The sequence below is a fragment of the Suncus etruscus genome, chromosome 1 (genome assembly GCF_024139225.1).
Source record: "Suncus etruscus isolate mSunEtr1 chromosome 1, mSunEtr1.pri.cur, whole genome shotgun sequence".
Taxonomy (NCBI): Eukaryota; Metazoa; Chordata; class Mammalia; order Eulipotyphla; family Soricidae; genus Suncus; species Suncus etruscus.
Window position 1 is genome coordinate 163,197,532 of NC_064848.1, and position 27,146 is coordinate 163,224,677.

General features: G+C 42.7%; 1 protein-coding gene and 1 non-coding gene across 2 annotated transcripts in view; one reads left to right on the forward strand and one right to left on the reverse strand.

Moving 5' to 3' along the window:
* Positions 1–26,992, reverse strand: part of ATAD5 (ATPase family AAA domain containing 5) — a 49,551-nt gene extending 22,559 nt beyond the window's left edge. Inside the window, 12 exon segments of the mRNA XM_049771166.1 lie at positions 3,052–3,148; positions 5,091–5,279; positions 7,932–8,091; positions 9,970–10,157; positions 10,928–11,109; positions 13,935–14,016; positions 14,105–14,127; positions 15,225–15,328; positions 17,302–17,460; positions 18,837–18,933; positions 21,043–22,928; positions 26,924–26,992. Coding sequence (XP_049627123.1) covers positions 3,052–3,148; positions 5,091–5,279; positions 7,932–8,091; positions 9,970–10,157; positions 10,928–11,109; positions 13,935–14,016; positions 14,105–14,127; positions 15,225–15,328; positions 17,302–17,460; positions 18,837–18,933; positions 21,043–22,928; positions 26,924–26,992 — 3,236 coding nt within the window.
* LOC126025646 (U6 spliceosomal RNA) lies at positions 19,964–20,070 on the forward strand. Its single transcript, XR_007501493.1, has one exon. It is a non-coding gene; the product is annotated as a U6 spliceosomal RNA (small nuclear RNA).
* Positions 26,993–27,146: the final 154 nt, after the last annotated feature.

Sequence of the window (27,146 nt, forward strand, 5' to 3'; positions counted from 1 at the left end):
CGATAAACCTGGTTTGTCCTGGGTTGGCTGCGTGCAAGGCAAATGCCCTACCGCTATGCTATCATTCCAGCCTCAAACAGGGGTATTTCTTTTTTTTTTTTTGGTTTTTGGTTTTTGGGCCACACCCGGTAACGCTCAGGGGTTACTCCTGGCTATGCGCTCAGAAGTTGCTCCTGGCTTGGGGGACCATATGGGACACCGGGGGATCGAACCGTGGTCCGTCCAAGGCTAGCGCAGGCAAGGCAGGCACCTTACCTTTAGCGCCACCGCCCGGCCCCAAACAGGGGTATTTCTTAAATTATAAGTAAAATCCCTATTTGGCCAAAGAAATAAAGCAGCAGGTAAGGTACTTGTGTTGCATGCGACTGACCCAGGTTCCATCCTTGGCATCCCCTTTAGTCCCCTAAGCACTGCCAGGAGTGATTCCTGAATGCATGGCCAGAATTAACCCCTAATCATTGCCAGGTGTAACTCCCAAAATAAGTAAATAACACATGAAATAATTCTTAGAGGTATTTAAGGTATAATGTTAGTTTTAAAGGGCTTCATAGTAATGGGGCTGGAGCGGTGGCACAAGCAGTAGGGCATTTGCCTTGCACGTGCTAACCTAGGACAGACCACAGTTCGATCCCCCAAATGGTCCACCAAGCCAGGAGCACTTTCTGAGTGCATAGCCAAGAGTAACCCCTGAGCGTCACTGGGTGAGGCCGCAAACCAAAACAAACAAATAAATAAACAAATAAATAAAGGGCTTCACAGTGCCCTGGAATCAAGATAAAAATAAAATGTTCAGGTCCAGAGCGATAGCACAGCAGGGAGGGCATTTGCATTGCATGCAGCTGACCATGGTTAGATGTCCGGCATCCCACATGGTATCCCCAGCACCGCCAGGAGTACAGAGCCAGAAGAAACCCTTAAGCGCTGCCAGGTATAGCCAAAAAACAACAAAACAAAACAAAATAAAACAAAGCTTTTACATGGCATAAGGTGAAGTAATTTTTGTACAATTCTCGCACAAATATGACTATGTTTACAGAATTTATATACAAGAATTTACACTGGGGAAAAAAAATTTACACTGTTTATATAAAACCTCAAAAGGAAAACCTAAAAATACATCAGTATTGAAAAAGATACATTATAATACACTCACCTAAAAACAACCAAAACAGAATACACCAACTAGGGGCCGGAGAGATAGCATGGAGGTAAGGCATTTACCTTTCATGCAGAAGGTCATCGGTTCGAATCCCGGCGTCCTATATGGTCCCCCGTGCATGCCAGGAGCAATTTCTGAGCACAGAGCCGGGAAAAACCCCTGAGCACTGCCGGGTGTGACCCAAAAACCACAAAAAAAAAAAAAAAAAAGAATACACCAACTATACATTTCTGAGATGGATTGTATCATGCCAAGAAGGAAGTCATCATATATTCTTTTGTTGTTGTTGTTTTTTTGGGGGGTCACACACAGCAGCGGTCAGAGATTACTCCTGGCTCTAACACTCAGAAATAGATCCTGGCAAGCTCGGGGGACCATATGAGATGCCGGGACTCGAACCACCATCCTTCTGCATGCAAGGCAAATGCTTTACCTCCATGCTATCTCTCTGGCCCCATCATCATATATTCTTATACTTATATTCATATATCACTTATACTTAGCCTTGAACATTAGGCTAATATATAAGAAAAATGATCTTTCTACTCAAGCTAAACTGCCTAAGTTTAAACTCAACTTAAATCACTCCTAGCCAGATGACCTAACAAATAATTCAAACTCTATAAATCTCACCATCTCTGAGGTGAGGACAATCTACCCTTGTGCGATCCAAGGATTAAATTACTGAGCTAATGGGCCAAGTGAGATAGCTCAAAGGGCTGGAGCACATATATATATGAACTCCTACAACGTGAGGTAATTAAATATCATAAGTATATTATAATAATTTCATATAATGAAGTTATTACTTTGTTTTCAGTACATTTTTGGATGTGTGATCTGTTTAGAAAGATTATGAACCTGAATTAACAGCAATATAATCCTACTTGTTAGGAAAAACTTTATATATATGTATACACATATATACACACATATGTGTGTATATATATATATGATATTTTTCTGAGGAGATTAGAGAATAGTAGAGGATAGAATGCTTGCCTAGCACACTGCAGACCCATGCTTGTTACCAGCACTCCATATAGTTCTTATGAGCCTGGCCAGGAGTTAATGTGGAAAACGGGGACTCAACGACCTGAGCACAGCTAATATAGCCATATATATATAAAAAGAGATATATATATATTTTTTTTTAAATATGAATAGAGGAGGTAGAAAGGAAGAGAGATTCACTTTTTTTTTTTTTTTTTGGTTTTTGGGTCACACCCAGCAGCACTCAGGGGTTACTCCTGGCTCTCTGCTCAGAAATCGCTCCTGTCAGGCTTGGGAGACCAGATGAGATGCCGGGTTTGAACCACCGTCTTTCCTGTGTTGGCCACGTGCAAGGCAAATGCCTTACCGCTGTGCTATAGCTCCAATCCCTCTGCATCATTTTTTTGGGGGGGGCCACACCCAGTGACACTCAGGGGTTACTCCTAGTTATGTGCTTAGAAATCGCTCCTTGCTTGGGGGACCATTTGGGATGCTGGGGGATCAAACCGAAGTCCGTCCTAGGCTAGCGCCAGAAAGGCAGACAGCTTACCGTTTCACACCACCGTTCCGGCCCTGCCCATGCATCATTTTAAAGAAAAATTTTGGGGCCGGGAAGGTGGCGCTAGAGGTAAGGTGTCTGCCTTACAAGCGCTAGCCAAGGAACGGACCGCGGTTCGATCCCCCGGCGTCCCATATGGTCCCCCCAAGCCAGGGGCGATTTCTGAGCACATAGCCAGGAGTAACCCCTGAGCGTCAAACGGGTGTGGCCCAAAAACCAAAAAAAAAAAAAAAAATTTTGCCATACATTATTTACAATTACTAGATTTTAGTACATATGAAATTTAAAAGTAAAACCAGATTAAAAAACTACTTTTTAATCCTCTTAAAATTTTACCAACCTGTGTAACTTTTTTATAGCTAGCTCATTGCCTATGAGTTCACTGGAGGTCTGAGGTTGATATTTTTCTGTCCAAAGCATATCTTCAGTTCCAGGCTCTAAAGCAAAGAATATATATTAAAGAATTTATTACTTGACATCGCATAAAATTTCAGATACCAGGGGCCCAGAGAGATAGCACAGCGGCATTTGCCTTGCAAGCAGCTGATCCAGGACCAAAGGTGGTTGGTTCGAATCCCGGTGTCCCATATGGTCCCCCATGCCTGCCAGGAGCTATTTCTGAGCAGACAGCCAGGAATAATCCATAACCCCTGAGCAATGCCAGGTGTGGCCCAAAAACCAAAAAAAAAAAAAAAAAAAAATTCAGATACCGTATTTTTCACACTAAGACGCACCTGACCATAAGATAGACAGACACACATAGTTTTTAGACGAAGAAAATAAGAAAAAAAATATTCTAAAGCAAATGGTGCAACACGAGACACCATCAGGAGACGAACAGATGGTTAAACACATTTACCTAAGTTTAATTTTACATCAGAAAATAAACATGTTTTTAAATATCTTTTTCATTAATATAAAAAATAAAAGTCACAGTCGTGATCAAATAATCTTAAACAAAAGCTCTATATGTGATGGTGAAAGTTCATTAACCTGATTGTTCATACTATGTGGTATGTCTGCGCAATAATAGGGCCATAATACTGCAGATATCAAGTGGTCAGTATATGCTCTCTTCCCCTGCACTCAGGCTTCAGCTCCAGGTGGCATTTGCTCATAAGACACACATTTTTTCCCATCTTTGGGGGGGGGGTGGAGTACGTCTTAAGGTACAAACATACAGTAATTATAATGCCACTTCATGAAACAATGTTATATCAATATTTACATTTACAAAATACCAGAAAAGCAATTTCAAAAATTTCTATTTCAAGGGCTGGAGAGAGAGCACAGCGGTAGGGCGTTTGCCTTGCACATGGCTGTCCAGGTCATACCTGGGTTTGATCTCGGCGTCCCATAGAGTCCCCCAAGCCAGGAGCGATTTCTAAACACATAACTAGGAGTAATCCCTGAGTGTCACTGGGTGTGGCCCAAAAACAAGAACAAAACAAAAAATAATAAAAAAGAAAAGGGCTGGTAGTAAGTTGTATGCCTTGCATGCAGCTGACCCAGGAAGGACACGAGTTCGATCCCAGGCATCCTATATGGTCCCCCAAGCCAGGGGCAATTTCTGAGCACAGAGCCAAGAGTAACCCCTAAGTGGCGCCATGTGTGGCCCAAAGCAAGACAAAACAAACAAAAATTAAAGCTTAAAATTACATTTAAGTGGGTCAGAGAAAAAAAACAGCTCGAGGGTCTAGAGAGTATGCTATGTGCACAAGGGGCTCAGGTTTGATCTGTAGCACTGTCAAGAATGATCAATGATCACTAATTACAAAGTCAGATGTAGTCTGAGCAGTGTTGGGTGTGACCCTCCAACCCAAAATAAATGCACAGAGGCCTGAGTGATAGTCTAGCAGGTAGGGCATTTGCCTTGCATATGGCCAACCCAGGTTCTATCCCTGGCATCCCATATGGTCCCCTGAGCCCACCAGGAGTGATTCCTGAGCAGAGTCTGGAATAACCCCTGAGTATAGCTAGGTGTGGCCAAAAAGAAACAAATAAAAATTCCATAAAATCAAATTTCTTTTAGGACCTGAGAGACAACTTAACATACTAGAACAAATGATTTGCATGAAGGAGGCCTAGTTCAATCCTTGGCACATGGTCTCCCAGGAGCATCACAAAGAAGAGGCCTCTCCTTCCACTACCCCACAGTACCAGAAGTAGTATGTCCACTAAGTACCCACAAGTATTGCTCTAAAACAAAGTTCAAGGATCAAAGGAGAAAATCTAACTTACCAGAAGTAGGAACTTCTTCTGATATAGAATCTTTGTCATCTATTATCAGAATATCAGAATCTTCTATTGCTTCTGTCTCCACTTTACATGCTATATTTGAAGTCATTTGTTTCTTCCTGGATGTTTTAGGAAACAGACCTTTGGACGAATCAGACTTTGTCTCAGCAGAGCTGCTTGTATTGTCCAAGTCTTCTGGTTTTCTATTTGCCTTTTTTGAACTTTCTGAGTACTCATTTAGTTTTCTTCTTTTGGACTTATGACATTCTGTTCCAACTCTTTTCCTTTTAGTTTCTTTTTTATTGACATCAGCCTCTAAATGCAGACTCTCTATTTTGAGAATTATAGAAATGTATAATTAGGGCCCGGAGAGACAGCACAGCGGCGTTTGCCTTGCAAGCAGCCGATCCAGGACCAAAGGTGGTTGGTTCGAATCCCGGTGTCCCATATGGTCCCCCGTGCCTGCCAGGAGCTATTTCTGAGCAGACAGCCAGGAGTAACCCCTGAGCACCGCCGGGTGTGGCCCAAAAACCAAAAAAAAAAAAAAATGTATAATTATTGATTAGAAATTGTTAGAACTGTTGGCCCGGAGTAATAGCATGGGGATAGGGTGTTTGCCTTGCATGCAGAAGGACGAAAAATGTAATACAACAGAATCTTACTATCATTTCAAAATACCTAGCAGTCTTTTAGTACAAGAATCAAATGTAGGGGGCCGGAGAGATAGCATGGAGGTAAGGCATTTACCTTTCATGCAGAAGGTCATCGGTTCGAATCCCGGCGTCCCATATGGTCCCCCGTGCCTGCCAGGAGCAATTTCTGAGCACGGAGCCAGAAAAAAAACCCTGAGCACTGCCGGGTGTGACCCAAAAACCACAAAAAAAAAAAAAAAAAAAAAAAAAAAGAATCAAATGTAGTAGGCCCAGGAGTGCTCAACAAACTGAGGAGGTAGAGAGCATCTGTCTAATACAACCCGGGTTCAATCTGCAGAAACCCATAAGGTCCCCCTGAGCATTGACAGGAGTAACCCTGAACATCGATGGGTATGGTCCAAAAAGCAAAAATCAAAACAAAAACAAAGGGCCCGGAGAGATAGCACAGCAGTAGGCATTTGCCTTGCATGCAGCCGACCCAGGAGGAACCTGGTTCAATTCTCAGCATCCCATACGGTTCCCCAGCCTGCCAGGGGCGATTTCTGAGTGCAGAGCCAGGAATAACCCCTGAGGGCCGCAAGGTGTGACCCAAAACCCAATCAATAACCAAGTTTATAAAAATAAAAATAGAAATAAAGGGGCCGGAGAGATAGCATGGAGGTAAGACATTTGTCTTTCATGCAGAAGGTCATTGGTTCAAATCCCGGCATCCCATATGGTCCCCGTTGCCTGCCAGGAGCGATTTCTGAGCGTGGAACCAGGAGTAACCCCTGAGCACTGCTGGGTGTGACCCCCCCCCCCAAAAAAAAAAGAAGAAAAAAATTAAAAATAGAAATTAAAAAAAAGAAAAGAAAAGAAGCACCACTGGGGCTGGAGAGATAGCATGGAAGTAAGGTGTTTGCCTTCCATGCAGGATGGTGGTTCAAATCCCAGCATCACATATGGTCCTCTGAGCTGCCAGGAGCAATTTCTGCATATAGAGCCAGGAGGTAACCCCTGAGCGATGCTGCCGGGTGTGATCCAAAAACAAAAACAAAACAAAACAAAAAAAGAAACAAATTGAGAAAGTACTTTGCATGACAGAAGACAGGGTTCAATTCCTACACTGCTTGGTCCTAAGAATAGTCAGAACCACCAGCCTCAGATCACCAGACCACGATCAAAAAAACCTCTGCTCCCTCAAAATAAACTAGAGTCAAAATTAATATATGAAGGAGGCTGGCGATATAGTATAAAGGGTAAAGTTCTTGCCTTGCATGTGGCTCACACAGGTTCAATCTTTTGCACTATATATGTTCCCCTGAACCCTATGAAGAGTGATCACTGAGCAGAGTCACGAGTATGCCCTGACTACTGCCAAGTGTAACCCAAAAGCCAAAACAGAACTCCTGATATACTAAAAGAAAGCAGGATATCTTCTTTAAACTGCCCTTTGTAGGAGCTATCTATACATATAAGTTCAATTTATCTTACTTAGGTTTTTCTCGAATTATCAATTTTTGAACATAAGTAAAGTTTTCACTGAGCTTTCCTCTCTGGAACAAGGCAAGTACCGTATTTTCCAGATAAGACAACTTTTGAAACAAAAAAAAGTAAACGGGGGGCCGGGCGGTGGCGCTGGAGGTAAGGTGCCTGCCTTGCCTGCGCTAGCCTAGGACGGACCGCGGTTCGATCCCCCGGCGTCCCATATGGTCCCCCAAGCCAGGAGCGACTTCTGAGCACATAGCCAGGAGTAACCCCTGAGCGTCACCGGGTGTGGCCCAAAAACCAAAAAAAAAAAAAAAAAAAAGTAAACGGAAAATCGGGGGTCATCTTATACGCCAAGTATATCCCGAAAAATGTTTCAATATGCCGCTTAACGAAAATTGTCTGAATATTGCCACAGAACGAATTTTTCAACTTGATCCTGCACCAATCACTGCAAGGCTGCTCGGACTGCCTCTCTAACTCAGCCAATCCAAGCAGGCTTTTGATGCATGCAAATTAGACAATGTTCTGTACAGAATCTACACTGTCAAAAACCTGCGCAGATTGGCCAGAGTCAGAGAGGAAGTCTATTACAGTATAACCTTTGAACCTTTGCTTGTTGTGATTGGCTCACTGTGGTACATACAGCTGCAGCACAGGAACGTTCTGTCTGATACAGCGAATATAGGCCTAAACCTATGTTTTAACTGCAAAATTAGGGGGTCGTCTTATACGCCCAGTCGTCTTATATGCCGGAAAATATGGTACTTTACTTCAGTTGAACGGTCCTCTCTGGTAAGAGTCAACCAACTGTTGAATTTTCCAAACCAAAATGTTCACACAAATGATAATTTCCACTAACCTTGTTTCTGATGACATTCAGAAAGTACATGATAATCAGCCCTTTTTTTCAGTAGCAAAGGAAAATAATTTTTTACAGGAAATTCAGGATTTGACCAACTAATTTCTTCCAGCAAAAAATGTTTAACTTCTTCTGTTAAATCTTTCCTTTTCCCCATTAACTGCAATAAAGAATAAAATGCTCATTATAAGCTTGAAGTCATCTATTAAAATTAAAATACTGCCCGCCTATCATTCCTCCTCCTTCCTCCTCCCCATCCCTTCCCCTCTATCTCCACTCTTCTCCCTCCCTCTCCCTCAAAAAAAAATTAAAATATTATCAACTGCCTTCTAGTTGTGACAAGTCAATATCAGGGTAGAGATAACTTTAGTCCTTAACTATAAATAACCATGACAGCAAAAGATGAATCTACATAGTTTTTGATAAACACTTCATATTTTTTGTTGTTGTTGTTGTTGTTGTTGTTTTGGGTCACACCCGGCAGCGCTCAGGGGTTACTCCTGGCTCTACGCTCAGAAATCACTTCTGACAGGCTCGGGGGTCCATATGGGGTGCTAGGATTCGAACCACCATCCTTCAGCGTCTAAGGCAAATGCCCTACTGCTGTGCTATCTCTCCAGCTCCCAGACACTTCATATTTTTATTCTCACTTTTTTTTTTTTTTTTTTTTTTGGTTTTTGGGTCACGCCCAGCAGCGCTCAGGGTTTCCTCCTGGCTCTGTGCTCAGAAATTGCTCCTGGCAGGCACAAAGAACCATATGGAATGCCGGGATTCAAATCACCATCTGTCATGGATTGGCTGCTTGCAAGGCAAACGCCTTACCGCTGTGCTATCTCTCTGACCCCTTATCTCACTTTTTATACTTTACATATTTACTGTATCAAGTTCTAAATACCACCACCACCACCACCACAATTATTTTTGTTTGTTTTTGTTGTTTTTGAGCTACACCAAGGAATGCTCAAAGGTTATTCCTGGCTCTGTGCTCAAAATCATTCCTGGCAGGATCGGGGGATCATATGGGATGCCAAGGACTGAAACCAAGTCTGTTCCAGGTCGGCAGCATGCAAAGCAAATGCCCTACCGCTATGCTACCACTCCAGCCCATCACCACAATTCTTTTATTTTGACAGGGGCTAGGCCACACCTGGCAGTATTCAGGGCTTACTACTGGCTCTCTTTTCAGCCAAAAAAAAAAACTTTTTGTTTATTTGTTTTTCTGGCATTTTTTAAATTTTGTTTTATTGGTTTTTGGGCCATATCTGAAGATGTTCAGAGGTTACTCTTGGCTTTGCACTCAGAAATTCCTCCTATTGGTGCTCAGGAAACCATATGGAATGTTGGTCATTTAACCCAGATTAGCCATGTAAATGCAAGGCAAGTGCTACCTCTCTAGCCTCATTAATTCTTAAGATATTTTTAAAATTCTAGGAGAATTTCAGGCCAGGGATTTATCTCAGAGTACAAACTTTGCATGTATGAGATACTGTATTCCATCACCAGTATATCCTGCACACTTCACCCCAACAGTGTCTATGAATATTCAAGGGTATACATCAAGTGCAACTTTTTTTTTTTTTATAAATTAGACTTTTAGAAAAAGCTAACTAAAGAAGTAGACGCCAGGGGTAGGGCATTTGCCTTGCTTGCATCCTACTCCAGTTAATCCCAGGCATCCCATATGACCCCCAAGCACCACCAGGAGTAATTTCTGAGTAGAGAGCCAGGAGTAACTCCTTGGCATTGCCAGATGCGCCTTCCTCTCCACATCTCCCCCCACCAAAAAAAACTAGTAAATAGCCATATTTGAGAGTGCATATAGAATTTGTAAAAGCGCTTGCTTTGGGGGCTGGAGAGATAGCATGGAGGTAAGGCGTTTGCCTTTCATGCAGAAGGTCATTGGTTCAAATCCCGGCATCCCACATGGTCCCCCGAGCCTGCCAGGAGCGATTTCTGAGCATGGAGCCAGGAGTAACCCCTGAGCGCTGCCGGGTGTGACCCAGAAACCCCCCCCAAAAAAGTATTTTCCAACATTTACCTCAATAGTGGACTTTTTATATTCTGAATTTGAAGTCAATGCTGAAAATTCACCAAGAGCCATAATACATTTTGAGATATCTATTATTTTCATATTCTGTTCCTTAAATTTAGTTAAGAGATGGCAAGTAGGTGGTTTCAAATGCCACAAGTAGTGTTCTAAAATAAAAAAAAAATCAGAACAAGTATCTTAATTACTGTATTCACAAATTATTCATTCACTAAATGCCAAGCATGTAGATATGAAAAGATTTAACAAAGTACCATATAACACAATGAAAGCAAAAGTACCAAACATCAAATGAGTACACAGGGAATAAAATCACTTCCAAGAGTACAATTAATAGAAATTATCAACTTTTTCTTCTCAATTGCTAAAAAGAAGAAAATATTATCAAACTTTCAAGTGAGCCTTGCTACCTTAGGGTCAAAATTTCAAGGGCAGTTACCATCCTGGTTTAAAGTTTAAAGCTTTTTACTTTGAACCTTTATGAACCTGGATGTAAATACAAATTCTGCCACTTACAAGCTATGTGAATGTGAGCAAGACCCCAAACCTAAAAGCTTATTTTTTGATTTTAGGGTCACACCTGACAATGCTCAGGGGTTACTCTTGGCTCTGCACTTAGGAATTATTATTCCTGGTGGATAGCTAGACCATAAGGGATGTTAGAAATCAAACCCTGCTCAACTGCATAAAGGTGAGCTTCCTAATCACTGCACTATCTCTCTGGTCCCCTAAATTTCTTCTAAATCAGAATCTCTCCTTTTTTATTTTTTTGCTTTTTGGGCCTCACCCTGTGACGCTCAGGGGTTACTCCTGGCTATACGCTCAGAAATCGCTCCTGGCAATTACACATAGATTTTAGCCTCATCCTAAAAATTATTAATATTGCTTCACAATCATTAATTACCAGCTTAAAAGCAAGCAAACACCCAATAATCATAAGTAAACGTACCATCTTTTTGTTGAACATGAACAACTTTCTGAAAACTGGTACTTGCAGCATCATATATATCTAATGCAGCAGCTTTCTTTGCGATTTGTCGTTTTAACAACTCTGGCAGGCCGCTCATCAGAAAGTCACGCTTTGCTTTGAACTGCAAATTGCAATCCTGAGATTTTTCAGATTTATCTTGGCTTTAAAGAAAAATGTGAGAATAGGTGTTTAAGTTAAGAAACACTTAAAATATGCTTTCATTTCAGTAGGAATGAAGTGATAGCACAGTGGTATGGCGTTTGCCTTGCATGCAGCCAACCCAGGACAGACTCAGGTTCAATCCGTGGCATCCCATATGGTCCCTAGAGCCTGCCAGGATAGACTTCTGAGCGCAGAGCTCGGAGTAACCCTTGAACGCCACTGTTATGGCCCCAAAACAAAAAACAAAATACCCAGCAGTTTTGAAGCTAGAGCAATAGCACAGAGGTAGGGCATTTGCCTTGCATGTGGCTGACCAAGGACAAACCCAGGTTCCATTCCCAGCATCCCATATGTCCCCGTAAGCTTGCCAAAACTTATTTCTGAGCATAGAGCCAAGAATAACCCCTGAGCGCCAGCAGATGTGGCCTAAAAACCAAAAAAGAGCCCAAAAACCAAAAAAAAAAAAAGGAGGGGCCAGAGATAGCCTGGAGGTAAAGCATTTGCCTTTCATGCAGAAGGTCATTGGTTCAATTCTCGGCATCCCAAATGGTCCCCCGAGCCTGCCAGGAGCAATTTCTGAGCATAGAGCCAGTAGTAATCCCTGAGCACTGCCACTGCCGGGTGTGACTCAAAAACCAAAAAAAAAAAAAAAAATTAATTGTATTAGCTCATCAAAATCTGCTTTGCTTGCCATAAAAACAAAAGTCTATCTATGTGGGGGGAGTAAATAAAATTAAGTATATATCAAAGAAATTAACTTGAGGAGCTAGAGAGATAGTACAGAAAGTAGGGCTAGTGCCTTGCATGCATCTGACCCAGGTTTGATCCCCAGCATCCCTGAAAACGGCCAGGAGTAATTCCTGAGTGCTGAGCTAAGGGTAACCCCTGAGCATAGCCAAGTGTGGCTGGGGTGTGGAGGGAAAGAAGATAAAAAAAGCTGACTTGGGGCAGGAGTGGGTAAGGTACTTGACTTGCACACAGCAGACCCAGGTTTGATTCCTGGTATTCCATAAGGTCTTCTGAGCACTGCCAGGAGTGATTCCTGAGGCAGAATCAAAAATAAGTCCTTAGCACAGCCAGGTGTAACCCAAAACAAAACAAAAAACCAATTAACTTATAGAACAGCCACCAGAACAATATCATGTCTTTAAATCTGGCTCACCATAATTGCATTTGCATGCACAGACTAAAACTTATTTGTCACCCTACATCTTCCTCTATCCATTCATAGTCCCTAGATGCAATAAACCATCAAGGGGTTTTTTTGTTGTTTTTTTTTTTTTGTTTTTGGTTTTTGGGCCACACCCAGTAACGCTCAGGGGTTACTCCTGGCTATGTGCTCAGAAGTTGCTCCTGGCTTGGGGGACCATATGGGACACTGGGGGATCGAACCACGGTCCGTCCAAGGCTAGCGCCACCGCCCAGCCCTCATCAAGGGTTTTTAATGCACTAATCTGTCTCCTAAAATCTTTTCATATAACATCTTCACCACCTTTGTCTACATTTTCATCAGCTCAGGTCTGAACTCCTATCCACTCTAATCCTTCATTCCATTCTTGATGCAAAACAAATTAATCCGGCAATCATATCAAACTTTGCTAGCTCCACAGTCTATTAAAAACGCTAGACTGGGGGGCCGGAGAGATAGTACAGTGGTGGGGCATTTGCCTTGCACACAGCCGACCAAGGATGAATGGTAGTTTGATTTCCGACATTCTATATGGTCCCCAAGCCAGCCAGGAGCAATTTCTGAGCACAGGGCAAGGAGTAACCCCTGAGCGCCACCGGGTATGATCCAAAAACCCAAAATAAAAAACCTGATATTACTACCCTTAACATAGTAACCAAATCCTTTCAAATGGCCTGACCTACAAGGATTGCCACCCACCAGTCCAGCAACATTGTATACTCCTCTCATCCCTACTCTCTCTGCCCATGTTCTAGAAGAATCCTTCTTCCTCCTGTATTTCCTATGCTGCTCATATCTCCTGGGCCGTTGAAAATGGGTCACTGTTACCCTATGAACAACTGCTCCCCTATACAGCATAGATTATTTCCTCAATGAAGTCTCTCTAAGTTATCTCAAATCTATTCACTATAAGCAATGAATCTTCATTTCTCTCCTCAGCACAACAGCAGTTTCCCTTTCTTTTTCTTGGAGGAGTACACACCCAGTGATATACAAGGATTACTCGTGACCCTGCATTCAGGAATCACTCCAGATGGTGCTTTGGTTGGCCTCCTGCAAGATAAATGCCCTACCCACTGTACTATTGCTCTGGACTCATTCAATAGCAATATTTTGTTGTTTCTGTTTTGGGGCCAGACCCACCAGTGCCCAGAGGTTATTACTGGCTTTGTACTCAAATATCAATCCTGGCAGGGCTCATGGGACCATATCAGAATCAAAATCAGGTTTGCCATGTGCAAATCAAGCCCTCAACTCACTGTACTATGTCTCCACAATTGTAATTCTTCAATAGGTTTTCATCCAGACTGCTTTTCATCCTCCTGAGAATAAGGCATGTATCTTATTTTTTCACCTTAATATTCTTAGAAAAAAAGTGCCTATAACATAATATTTAAATGAGATTTAGTTCGTAATTTTTTGCTTGCTTATTTTTCTGATTCTTTGACTAGAGATAGTAAAAAGTGCTTGCAAAAAGACCAAGATCTCCAAATTGCAATTGCATCATTATCATCATCTTTGAAATGGACTTTTGAAGCTTCAAATACTTGATACACTTTCTTATCAAACTAAATGACTAAATAAAGCATACATTTAATAAAACACTTCGGCATTTAAGTAGTTATATGAACTAACCTGTGTTCATCAAATCCAAAAACAGGATCAGCTGTTTTTTGAGACTTCTTGGTTACAAATAAAGGAGCAACTTTCATTTTTCCTTAAAAAAATAAGTATGTCAAGTTAGTATCAGTGTTTATATTTCTTTTTTTTTTTTTTTTTTTTTTTTTGTGGTTTTTGGGTCACACCCGGCAGTGCTCAGGGGCTATTCCTGGCTCCATGCTCAGAAATTGCTCCTGGCAGGCACGGGGGACCATGTGGGACGCAGGGATTCGAACCGATGACCTTCTGTATAAAAGGCAAACGCCTTACCTCCATGCTATCTCTCCGGCCCCAGTGTTTATATTTCTATATCTTAAACTTACTTTCAAAATTACATCTTTTTTTTTTTTTTTTTTTGGTTTTTGGGCCACACCCGTTTGAGGCTCAAGGGTTGCTCCTGGCTATGCGCTCAGAAATCGCCCCTGACTTGGGGGGACCATATGGGATGCTGGGGGATCAAACCGTGGTCCGTCCTATGCTAGCGTTGCAAGGCTACCTTACCTCTAGCGCCACCTTCCCGACCCTCTTTTTTTTTTTTTTTTTTTTTTTTTGGTTTTTGGGTCACACCTGGCAGCGCTCAGGGGTTACTCCGGCTCCACACAATTAAATGTTTATATTTTATGAGCTGGAGTGATAGTAGAGGGGGAGAGTGGTTGTCTTGCACACGGCCAATCTGAGTTCGATCTGAAACTTCCCCTATGGTCCCCCGAGCACTGCACATGTAATTCCTGAGTATCATCAGATGTGGCCCAAAACCAAAAAAATTATATTTTATAGGACAAGAGATTCAATTAAGGCTACTGAGGGGTCAGAGAGATGGCAAAAGACCGGAGTTCTTTGCATGTAGGAGTTCCAGGTAAATTCCTATCACCTCAGGTAATTTTACCTAAGCACCAAAGAAGTAACCACAAAGTACAGAAGGAAAGGATCTTAAGTCCTGCCAGGTGTGACCCAATAAATAAATAAAAGTATTCAGAACATTTTCCACCTCCCAGACATTTGCTATATATGTGCTATCAAATGTAATTACAAGGGATTTTTTTTTTGGTTTTTTTTTTTTTTTTTGGTGGTTTTTGGATCACACCCGGCAGTGCTCAGGGGGTACTCCTGGTTCCAAGCTCAGAAATTGCTCCTGGCAGGCAGGGGGATCATATGGGCCACCAGGATTCAAACCGATGACTTCCTGCATGAAAGGCAAACGCCTTACCTCCATGCTATCTCTCCGGCCCCTACAAGGGATTTTTTTTTAAGGGATTTTAAAGAGACTTACGTTTTTTTCCTAACACATCATTCAGACACTGAAGTTTCTTCTGATTTCCTTCAGGACGCTTTAAAGATGTAGGACTTGAATCAATTATTATTACAGAATTCTAAGACAAAAAATGAAAATAAAAACTGTTTAATGTCATAGAATTATAACTAAAGTTTCAAAATTTCTATTGCTAACAGCACAGATAAAATATATGACCAATTCCATACATCTCCCAGACTACAGAAAACACACATGTATGAAAATAGTCTATAATTATGACATACAAATTCATGTGATTCAAAAGTAGATTCATTAAAACCAGTATTTTCATTTTGGTTTGTTTTTCTTTTGTTTGGGGGCCAAGCCAGCAGCATTCAGGGGTTACTCCTGACTGTACTCAGAAATCACTCCTGGCAGGTGCTCTAGTTTAATGAGGTAGCACCTGGAAGGGTTTTAGGATCAAACCCAGAGCATTAAAGTCTAGAGAGGTAACAGTATACTAGGCAGAAAACTTGCCTTGCATGCAGCAAACTGGGGTTCAATCCTAGGCACCCCATATAGTCCCTTGAGGCCCAACAGTAATGATTCCTGAACACAGGGGCAGAAGTAAGCCCTGAACATCATCAGATGCCTCCCCATTAAAAAAAAAAAAAAAAAAACTCTAGCATAAAACACCTTTGGGGTTCTCTCCAATACAACCATGGGTTTACTTTATTTTTGGTTTTTTTGGGTTACACCAGGAGGCACTCAGATGTTATTCCTGGCGCTGCTCTCAGAAATCACTCCTGGGGCCGAAGTAATAGAACAGCGGTGTTTGCCTTGCAAGCAGCCAATCCAGGACTTAAGGTGGTTGGTTCGAATCCCAGCATCGCATATGGTCCCCAGTGCCTGCCAGGAGCTATTTCTGAGCAGATAGCCAGGAGTAACCCCTGAGCACTGCTGGGTGTGGCCAAAAACCAAAACAAAGAAAAAAAAGAAATCACTCCTGGCAGGCTTGGGGACCATATGGGATGCCGGGAATTGAACCCATGTCTGTTCAGGTCATCCACGTGCAAGGTAAATGCCCTACCGCTGTGCTATCACTCCGGCCCCAAGTTTACTTTTTTTTTTTTTTTTTTTTGGGCCACCCGGTGTTGCTCAGGGGTTACTCCTGGCTGTCTGCTCAGAAATAGCTCCTGGCAGGCACGGGGGACCATATGGGACACCGGGATTCGAACCAACCACCTTTGGTCCCGGATCGGCTGCTTGCAAGGCAGACGCTGCTGTGCTATCTCTCCGGGCCCCCAAGTTTACTTTTTTAAAGAAGCAGTTAGGGGGGCCGGAGAGATAACACGGAGGTAAGGCGTTTGCATTGCATGCAGAAAGATGGTGGTTCAAATCCCGGCATCCCATATGGTCCCCCGAGCCTGCCAGGAACAACTTCTGAGCATAGAGCCAGGAGTAAACCCCTGAGCACTGTCGGGTGTGACCCAAAAAGCAAAAAAAAAAAAAAGAAAAAAGAAAAAAGAAAAAGAAAAAGAAAATTCTGAAATGGCTGTTTCAAGCTGAGACTAGAAAAAGTGATATCTAAGGGGAAATAAGTGCTTACGTACACGAGGAAGAGCACTTAAGAAAGGGAAGAACTTGGGGCTGAAGTGATAGAGGAGCAGTAGGGCATTTGCCTTGCATGCAGCAAGCCTGGGAACAACCCTGGTTCGATTTCTGGCATCCCATATGGTCCCCTTGAGGCTGCCAATAGTGATTTCTGATCGCAGAGCCAGGAGTAACCCCTGAATGCCACCAGGTGAGACCCAAAAACCAAGGGGAAAAAAAAAAGAAAGGGAAGGGAAAAAAAAAAGAAAGGGAAGGGGAAAAAAAAGAACAAAAAAAAAGAAAAGGAAGAACTAATTCAGCCTGATTGACTGGGTAAGGTCTCAGACTATATTCTATAAACAGTGTAGAACCCAATGCTCTAACAGCAAAACGTACCAAGATATACTTTCTACCACTCAGACAATCTTACAATTCTACTTTCACTTTATTCCCTTTATATAGCGCTCCAAACAGCACCATAGGACAAAGTATATACCAGTAAATATCTGATATACTTACGTCTGATTCTGATGATTTCTTCCTTTCAGGAAGATGTCTAGATGAACGCCTTAAGGGTGTCACTATTTCTTCAGTAGCTTTTGATCTACTAATGTGTAAAGCTTTTGCTTTTTCAATCAGTTGTTTTGCTTTTGATACATTTTTTGATGTCACGTTTACCTAAAATATTTGAACATATTATTTAATTTTGATAATAGCAACATAATTTAAAATACTGGCAAACATGACATATTTAATAGGAAAAAATTAAAGAGGGTCTGGTGTACAGCAGGTAGAGCTTGCCTTGCACACAGCTGACCTGTATTCAATCCCGGCATCCTGCATAGTCCCCAAGCATCACCAGAAGTGAAATTTGTGTGCAAAGCCAGAAATAACTCCTGAGCATTACAACTGGATGTGGCCCAACAACAAACAGAAAAAAGAGAAAGGGAAGCCAAAGAGATAAATCAGCAGGTCCAGTGCTTGCCTTGCATGTGGCCAAACCAGGTTCAATTCCTGATTCCTGGCATCCCCTGAGCATCGTCAGGAGGAATTTCTTTTCTTTTTCTTTTCTTTTTGATTTTTGGTTTTTGGGTCACACCCATTCGACGCTCAGGGGTTACTCCTGGCTATGCGCTCAGAAATCGCTCCTGGCTTGGGGGGACCATATGGGACACCGGGGGATGGAACCTCGGTCACGCTAGCTTGCAAGGCAGACACCTTACCTCTAGCGCCACCTCTCCGGCCCCAGGAGTAATTTCTTTTTTTTTTGGGGGGGGGGGGGTTTGGGTTTTTGGGTCACACCCGGCAGTGCTCAGGGGTGACTCCTGGCTGTCTGCTCAGAAATAGCTCCTGGCAGGCACGGGGGACCATATGGGACACCGGGATTCAAACCAGCCACCTTTGGTCCTGGATCGGCTGCTTGCAAGGCAAACACCACTGTGCTATCTCTCCGGGCCCCCCAGGAGTAATTTCTAAGTGCACAGTCAGGAGTAACCCCTAAACATTGCCAGTTATAATCCCAAAACCAAAAAGATAAAAATTAAAATAAAAATTTCAGGACCAGAGCGGTGGTGCAAGCCTTAAGGTGTCTGCCTGGCATGTGCTAGCCTAGGACAAACCGCAGTTAGATATCCTGGCATCCCATATGGTCCTCCAAGCCAGGAGCTATTTCTGAGCGCATAGCCAGGAGTAACTCCTGAGCGTCACCGGGTGTGTCCAGAAAAAAAAAAAAACGAAAAAAAAGAAAAATAGAAAATATGATTGTTCTTCATTTAAATATTATTTCTTTTATTTTTATTTTTATTTTTTTTTATATTTTTGGTTTTTGGGTCACATCCGGCAGCGCTCAGGGGTTACTCCTGGCTGTCTGCTCAGATATTGCTCCTGGCAGGCACGGGGGACCATATGGGATGACGGGATTCGAACCACCATCCTTCAGCATGAAAGGCAAACGCCTTACCTCCATGCTATCTCTCCAGTGGATATTATTTCTAATACTAGAAAGCAGCTATTCTAGGAAAGCAAAAATCACTATAGAATTCTGTAATAATTACCTTTCTAGTCTGAGGAGAAAAATCTTCATCTGTTGCTTCACATTTCTTAGATTTTTTCTTAGATTTTCTTTGAGTATTAATTCTGGTAAATTTCATTCTGGAAAAACAAACATAAAAGAACTATTTAAAACACTTTCATGGTTATAACATTTAAAATTTTCAATTAGAAGGCTGGAGAGATAATACAGTGGGTAAGGCGCTTGCCTTGTATGCCACCGACCTAGGTTTGATACCTGGCATCCCATATGTCCCATATGGTATCCCGAGCACTGCCAGGAGTGAGTGAAGAGCCAGGAGTAACCCCCAAGTATGGCTCCAAGACAAAAAACAACAACAAAAGAGAATTTTAATTAGAGGGTCCAAAGAGATAGCACAGCAAGTAAGGCACTTCCCTAGCATTCAGCTCACCTAGGATCAATTCCCAGTATCCCATATTGTTCCCTTAGCCCACCAGGGTGATCCCTGAGCATAGAAACCCTGGGCTCTGCTGAGTTTTTGGCTCAAAAAACAAATAATATTTTTTTTTTAATTAGGGGTAAATGAGATAGCATAAAGGCAGGACACTTGCCTTGAATGCAGCCAACTAAGGTGGAATTCCTGATAACCCATATGTGATCCCTGAACACCACCAGGTGTAGCCCCAAAACACACACACAAACACAAATCATGTTTAGGGTTGAAGAGAAAGTATAGTTCCTAAACTGATCCAGATTCTAGCCACAGCAACCCATATGGTCCCCTGAGCCCCATTGAGAGTGATCTCTCAAACAACCAGGAGTAAGCCCTAAATAGTGCTAGGTGTGTGCCCCTTTGTACCCCTCCTCCCACACACACAATAAAAAAGGTCATGTTTAGTCAGAATCACCATGAAAGTATAGACCTTATAAATAAGGTTACAAGATTGGGGCCTCCACCAGGGGATCTCATTGATGATACTAGTGGGCAAAGGCTCGTGATGACCACTTGAGCTGCATCCCCACAGATTCAATGATTTATTTTTGGGTCTGGACAATACCTGGCTGTGCTTAAGGGATCATGTGGTGCCAGAGATGGAAACTGGGTTTCCTTTATTAAGCTAGCTCTCTAGCACTGTAATTAATTTTTATTTTCTGTTTAAGAAATGTACAATGCTCGCTTCGGCAGCACATATACTAAAATTGGAATGATACAGAGAAGATTAGCATGGCCCCTGCACAAGGATGACACGCAAATTCGTGAAGTGTTCCATATTAAAAAAAAAGAAATGTACAAAATTCATATTTGAAAAATATTTCTCCTACAATTAAAATGTGACAAGGGGACAGGACAGCAAGGTAGGGCGCTTGTCTTGCATGTAACCAAACTAGGTTTTATCCCCATCATCCCATATGGTCCCCTGCCATAAACACTGCCAGGAGTAATTCCTGAGTACAGAGATAGAAGTAAGCCCTGAGAACCAAAGCTTGTGCCCCTCTCCCCCCACCAAAAAAAAAAAAAAAAAATGAGGGGAGGAAAAGGTGCAATATCAATAGCATCCTAGAACCCTGGATAGTTTTCCTTTTTTGCTGAGCTTGGGATAAAACCCACAATGTTCCCTACAATGCAACATTTTCTTCTATTTCTTTATTTTATTTATTTCTTTTATCAAATATATTTGAAGTGTTGTAGATAATTAAAAAAAGTCTCTTCAGGTCCAAAGAGATAGTGGTCAACTCAGATTCAATCCCAGCCAGGAGTAATTCCTAACTGCAGAGTCAAGAGTAACCCAAGAGGGGGGCTGGTGAGGTGGCGCTAGAGATAAGGTGTCTGCCTTGCAAGCGCTAGCCAAGGAAGGACCTCAGTTCGATCCCCCAGCGTCCCATATGGTCCCCCCAAACCAGGGGCAATTTCTGAGTGCTTAGCCAGGAGTAACCTCTAAGCATCAAATGGGTGTGGCCCAAAAACAAAAACAAAAAAAAGAGTAACCCATGAGCTGGAGCAATAGCATAGTAGGTAGGGCAACCAAGTTCCAAGTTTGATCCCTGGCATCCCATATGGTCCCTAGAACCTGACAGGAGTGATTTCTGAGCACAGAGCCAAGGTTAACTAATCCCTGAGTGCCACTGGTGTAGCCCAAAAACAAACAAAAAAAGAGTAACCCCTGAGCATTGCCAGGTGTGGACCAAAAAAACAAACAAACAAACAAAAATGTATCTGTTTTGTTTAAAGCACAAAAACACAAGTTTACCTGATAGGGCTCTCTGAATCAGAGGACACTGTTATTAGTTCTGCTGTATATAGGCTATGCTTTTCTGATAAGCTGGCTGCTTTGAAAGTAGAAACCTTTACAGGACTATCATCTTGCTCATTTCGAGAATTAATATCTCCAGTGATGGCAGATGTGTTGCTACTTCTCAAAGATCTTCTGGTTGATTTGGGTGTGAAATCATTTACCAAACTGTCTTCAGGTTGAAATTTAGAATATATAGTTCTATCCTTCACTGGTGTGCTGGTTCTTCTTAAAGATTTATTGCTACATAAAGTGGTCATCTTCAGGGATTTATAATTTGCTTTATCTTCACCAACAGAACTTAAACTGTTTGGGGAAACTTCTCTTTTCTTTTTTCTTAAACTCATTCTAAGCCTATTTTGATTGTTTTCATCTTTAAAGGAAAAAGTTGTTTCTTCCTTTTGAGGTTTCTCCTCTCTGTTTTCACCTGGAATAGGAGCAATATCAAATATTTTCTTGTGCTTTTTCTTTAGTTTTTTACTCTTCTCTTTAGTAAAAATTCCTTTATCAGAATGTGAATTGTCATTATTCGAAAGTACTTGTTGTACGTTGGAATTTTCCATAAATTTTTTAGAATTATGGTCCCTTCCATCCTCACTTGAAGATTTTTCATGGAGCTCTCTCTGTTTATCAGTCTTCTTACCTCCATTTTTAAGGGTATCTGAACCTGGCTGTCTGAATGCTTTCATAAATTGTTGTCTTTCTTCTAATGTACATTTCGACTTCACAGCTTCAGCATTCCCAGCTTCCAATACTGCCAATTCTAATTCTTCCTCGCGGATAACCACATTAGATTTTCTTTTCTGAACTGTCTGTTCATTCTCAGGATCAGATAGACTGGTTTCCATTTCCAACTGCTTTTGTTTCAAGAAAATTGAGGGTATTTTTTTTTTCTTTTGGGGAGGAAAAGAGTGAACTTGTGCAAGAACAGTTACTGTCTTAGAACATACTTGGGAAATTTCACACGCTTCAACATCACTTGTACAGCTACTTATGACTGTATCTTCCATGGCATCTGAAGGTACACAAGTTGACATTGCTGAATTGGGTACATGTTCTGCTTGCTTTTCGGTGTGAGTTCTTAAAAATTCTTCATATGAAACAGTTATCGTCCTCTCATTGCACTGGGCCTTTTCGGTGATGTTATCTCCAGAGTTAACATAATTTGCAGTGCTGTCAATTTCGTTAGTTGTGGAAAGTAGTATCTGTTTACTGTCCTTACCATCTTTTTGAAGACTGAGTTCTTCTACCCCAGGGAAACTTTCAGATAGATCCATTACATCCTTGCACTTTCTTTTTCTCAATTTTTTGTGAGCACGTTTTGTGACCCCTTCTTTAAAATTGTCTTTCTTAGGGACTCTGGATGTGATCATGCTCGACTGGTCTGGGATCTCCCTAACACTTTCTGCATGCTCTCCTACGTGCTTGTGGTACAGTAACACTGAAGTACTACTTTTCTCAAAATCATGATTTAAACTAACATCCCTGCTATCATCACTGCTAATTTCAATGGGTGATTCATTTTCAGGTTTAATATGATTTAGCTGATTAGCAACTTGAACTCTTTTTCTTCTCTTCTTAAACTCTCTATCTGATAACATTTCCACAGGTGTTTCAGAATTTTTGCCATTGTCAGCTGGCAATGGTATGTGAGACTTTATCTTGCACTCCTTTGCTGGGTGAGTCTGCTCACTCGTTGGGGAAGTCTTTCTAAAATAATCCAGAATATTACTGGGTTTGGATGAAGAGAAAACTCTGTCTCCAGTCTTTCCTATTGGTGATAAATATTTCCTAATTGTTCTGCAAGAAGGTGTGTCGTCATCTTCCCTTCGCTTTTTGCATGCCTAAAAATTTAAGAGAAGAAAAAGGAGCATTTATTTCAAATAAAACCATTTGAACGTAGGCTGATCATAGATTATGATCAGGAAAGAAAGGTCTTCTGTGGATAAGGCAGAAGAGCATCCTCTTACCCACATACCCACAGGTTTTCCTTTCTTAGTTTCACTTTCTCCTGGTCAACAAGAGTCCAAGAATACTTTAGTAAACAAGAAAATTTGAGACCCCAGTCACCAACTTTCATGAAATATACTGCTATAATTGTTCTATTTTATTAGTATTGCATTTAAAAATAAATGTATAAACATGTCTAACTTACTATGTCTAATTTATAAATTAAGCCTTAACATCTGTGTGCATGTATGGTAAAAAGTGTACAGTATTATATTCAATCTCAACCCTTGGAAGATATTCTACATAAAGGAAAACTACTATATTAAAGGAAAACTACTATATCACTATGCATGGGACCCTGAAACTCTCAGGAGTGGTCCATGAACAGTTTCTTTTTTTTTTTTTTTTTTTTTTTTTTTTGGTTTTTGGGCCACACCCGGCGATGCTCAGGGGTTACTCCTGGCTGTCTGCTCAGAAATAGTTCCTGGCAGGCACAGGGGACCATATGGGACACCAGGATTCGAACCATCCATGAACAGTTGTAATTAAAAAACTTCTTCCCTAAACTTCCCACCCAAAAAATGAAAAAGTGGGACTAGAGAGGCATTACAGTGAATAGGACATTTGCCTTGCATGTAGCCAACTCGAGTTGGATCCCTGACATCCCATATGGTCCCGGAGCCCACTGGGAGTAATTCCTGAATGCAGAGCCAGAAGTAAATTGGAGGTCCTGGCAGATGTGGCCCAAAAACAAAACAAAACACACACACACACGCACACGCACACGCACACAAAGAAAAAAAAGTTTCACAAGCTTTGAAAATTCAATATCATACCAAAGAACACCCCGAAAACTTGGTATACTTTGCTATTAATATACTTCAATAAAAACTTCCAACGCCGGGCCCGGAGAAATAGCACAGCGGCGTTTGCCTTGCAAGCAGCCGATTCAGGACCAAAGGTGGTTGGTTTGAATCCGGTGTCCCATATGGACCCCGTGCCTGCCAGGAGCTATTTCTGAGCAGACAGCCAGGAGTAACTTCTGAGCACCTCCAGGTGTGGCCAAAAAAAAAAAAAGAAATTCCATCGCCACTATCTTTCTAAGTATATTAATTAATGTCTGCTTTTTTGTTTGTCTGCCCCCCCTTTTAGTGCCACACCCCATGACGCTCAGGGGTTACTCCTGGCTATGCGCTTAGAAATCGCTCTTAGGGGGGCCCGGAGAGATAGCACAGCGGCGTTTGCCTTGCAAGCAGCCGATCCAGGACCAATGGTGGTTGGTTTGAATCCCGGTGTCCCATATGGTCCCCCGTGCCTGCCAGGAGCTATTTCTGAGCAGACAGCCAGGAGTAACCCCTGAGCACCGCTGGGTGTGGCCCAAAAACCAAAAAAAAAAAAGAAATCGCTCTTAGGGGCCAGAGATAGCACAGTGGCGTTTGCCTTACAAGCAGCCATCCCAGGACCAAAGGTGGTTGGTTCAAATCCCAGCGTCCCATATGGTCCCCATGCCTGCCAGGAGCTATTCCTGAGCAGATAGCCAGGAGTAACCCCTGAGCACCTCCGAGTGCAACCCAAAAACCAAAAAAGAAATAAAGAAATAAAGAAGGGCCCAGAGAGATAGCACAACGGTGTTTGCTTTGCAAGCAGCCGATCCAGGACCTAAGGTGGTTGGTTGGAATCCTGTTGTCCCATATGGTCCCCCGTGCCTGCCAGGAGCTATTTCTGAGCAGACAGCCAGGAGTACCCCTGAGCACCGCTGGGTGTGACCCAAAAACCAAACAAAAACAAAAACAACAACAACAACAAAAATTAACATCAAATAGCACCTCTATCAAACCCTACATAGAACATAGGTGAGTGGGAGTAAAGAAAATAGAAAACATGGAGCCAGAGATAGCACAGCATTTGCCTAGCACGCAGCCGATCCAGGATAGTGGTTCGAATCCCAGCATCCCATATAGTCCCCCATGCCTGCCAGGAGTGATTTCTGATTGCAGAGCCAGGAGTAAACCCTGAGCACCACTGGGTGTAACCCCTTTCCCCAAAAAAAGAAAAGAGAGGGGGCTGGTAAGGTGGCACTAGAGGTAAGGTGTCTGCCTTGCAAGAGCTAGCCAAGGAAGGACCATGGTTCGATCCCCCAGTTTGATCCCCCGGCGTCCCATATGGTCCCCCACAAGCCAGGGGCAATTTCTGAGCGCTTGGCCAGGAGTAACCCCTAATCATCAAATGGGTGTGGCCTGAAAAAAAAAAGAAAAAAAAAAGAGAAAGCAAATGAGAGTTGGCTTTCTGAGAGAAATTGGGATTAAAGTTGAAACAGGAATAACTTCATGACATCCTGGATGCTGGATTTACAGAGGGTGATTGCAAACATTTAGAACATATTTTTTCAAAGACTAAACCCATAATCCAGAGTAAATATCTATGATCAGAGTGTAGCATAATTTGGATCTATTCAGGAATTGTAGAGAAATGCATTTTCACAGAAATCAAGATGTTATTTTTGTATACAATATTGCTTAGACAAGTATGTTTCTTTTGCTGTAATCAGTATTTTGTTTGTTTTTTGGGCCACACCTGGTGACGCTCAGAGGTTACTTCTGGCCATGCACTCAGAAATCGCTCCTGGCTTGGGGGACCATATGAGAACCACAGTCCATCCTAGTCTAGCGCAGGCAAGGCAGAAGTCTTACCCCTTGTGCCACGGCTCCGGCCCCTGTAGTAGTATTTAAGTCTGATGAAAAAGGCAACAGAAGTCTTAGAAATCAAAAGTTTAATTCTCTCTCTCTCTTCTCTCTTCTCTCTTCTCTCTTCTCTCTTCTCTCTTCCCTCTTCCCTCTTCCCTCTTCCCTCTTCCCTCTTCCCTCTTCCCTCTTCCCTCTCCCTCTCTCTCTCTCTCTCTCTCTCTCTCTCTCTCTCTCTCTCTCTCTCTCTCTCTCTCTCTCTCTTTTGGTTTTTGGTTTTGGGGCCACACCCAGTGACGCTCACGGGCTATTCCTGGCTATGTGCTCATAAATCTATCCTGACTTGGAGGACCAAATGGGATGCTGGGGATCAAGCCGGGATCAAACCGCGGCCTGTCCTAGGTTAGTGCATGCAAGACAGATGCCCTACCACTTGCACCACCACAGCTCCAGCCCCTAGAAGTGTCATTCTAAACTACCCAATAAAACAGGAGTAAGACAGAAATATATATATACTTATTACAAAGATATATATTCTCATATATGAAAATAATAACCAAAGACAATACAAACTAGAGCCAGGAGGAGTAGGCATTGGTAGAAAGCCTGCCATAAAGGGGATAGTGTAGTTAGGACCGAGAAGAGACCACTATGACACTGTTGAAGAAGGGATAGGTGTTGGAACATCTTATGATGGAAACTCCAAGTGGCACTGACAACTTTGCAACTGTTGATCCCACGGTGATTCGATTTAAGAAAAATAATTTAGAAAAAATACTGAAATAAATTTAAAAATAATTTGAAAACCTGTTGGATTCCGGTCGTTAGCAGTCCATTCATCCAGAGCGCCAACTCCTAGAACAGATCGATGGGGGCGAGCTCCTGGAACTCCAGATCGAGGATTCCTTACCGTGAACCTCACAACTGGATCCTGGAGTTGATGTGCCTTTCAGACATGTCAAAGAACATCTGGACGCGGAAACTGGTTCCAGTTTCAAGACACCCCCCTTCCCTTCCTGCCACCCCAAACATTTTATCTGACACCCCCAACTTGTGTGGACCTAAATCGATCCACTGCAGCAATCGAGTGTCACAACTCGGGTGTGGGGGGGGAAGCCTCCGAGGCCCTGCTTGGACCCTCCTGGTGGGGTTTTACCCTTCCCACACCCCCAAACCTTCCACAACAGCAGCAGCTCGAGCTCACTCACCTCGACCTCGTCGTAGTCGCCCACGGGAGGGGGTGCAGCGGCCGCCGCCATGGCCAGGACCCCCACCATGCTCCCCGGTTCCCGCGATCGGCGGCTCTCAGGACAGGGCCCGACCCGGCCCGGCCCGGCCCGAGGCCATGGGGGTGCCCAGCCGGGTCGGGGCCTCCCAGGAGCAGCCTCGGGGCCCCCCGAAGCCTTCCCGCCTCCAGCAGGCACCGAGGCC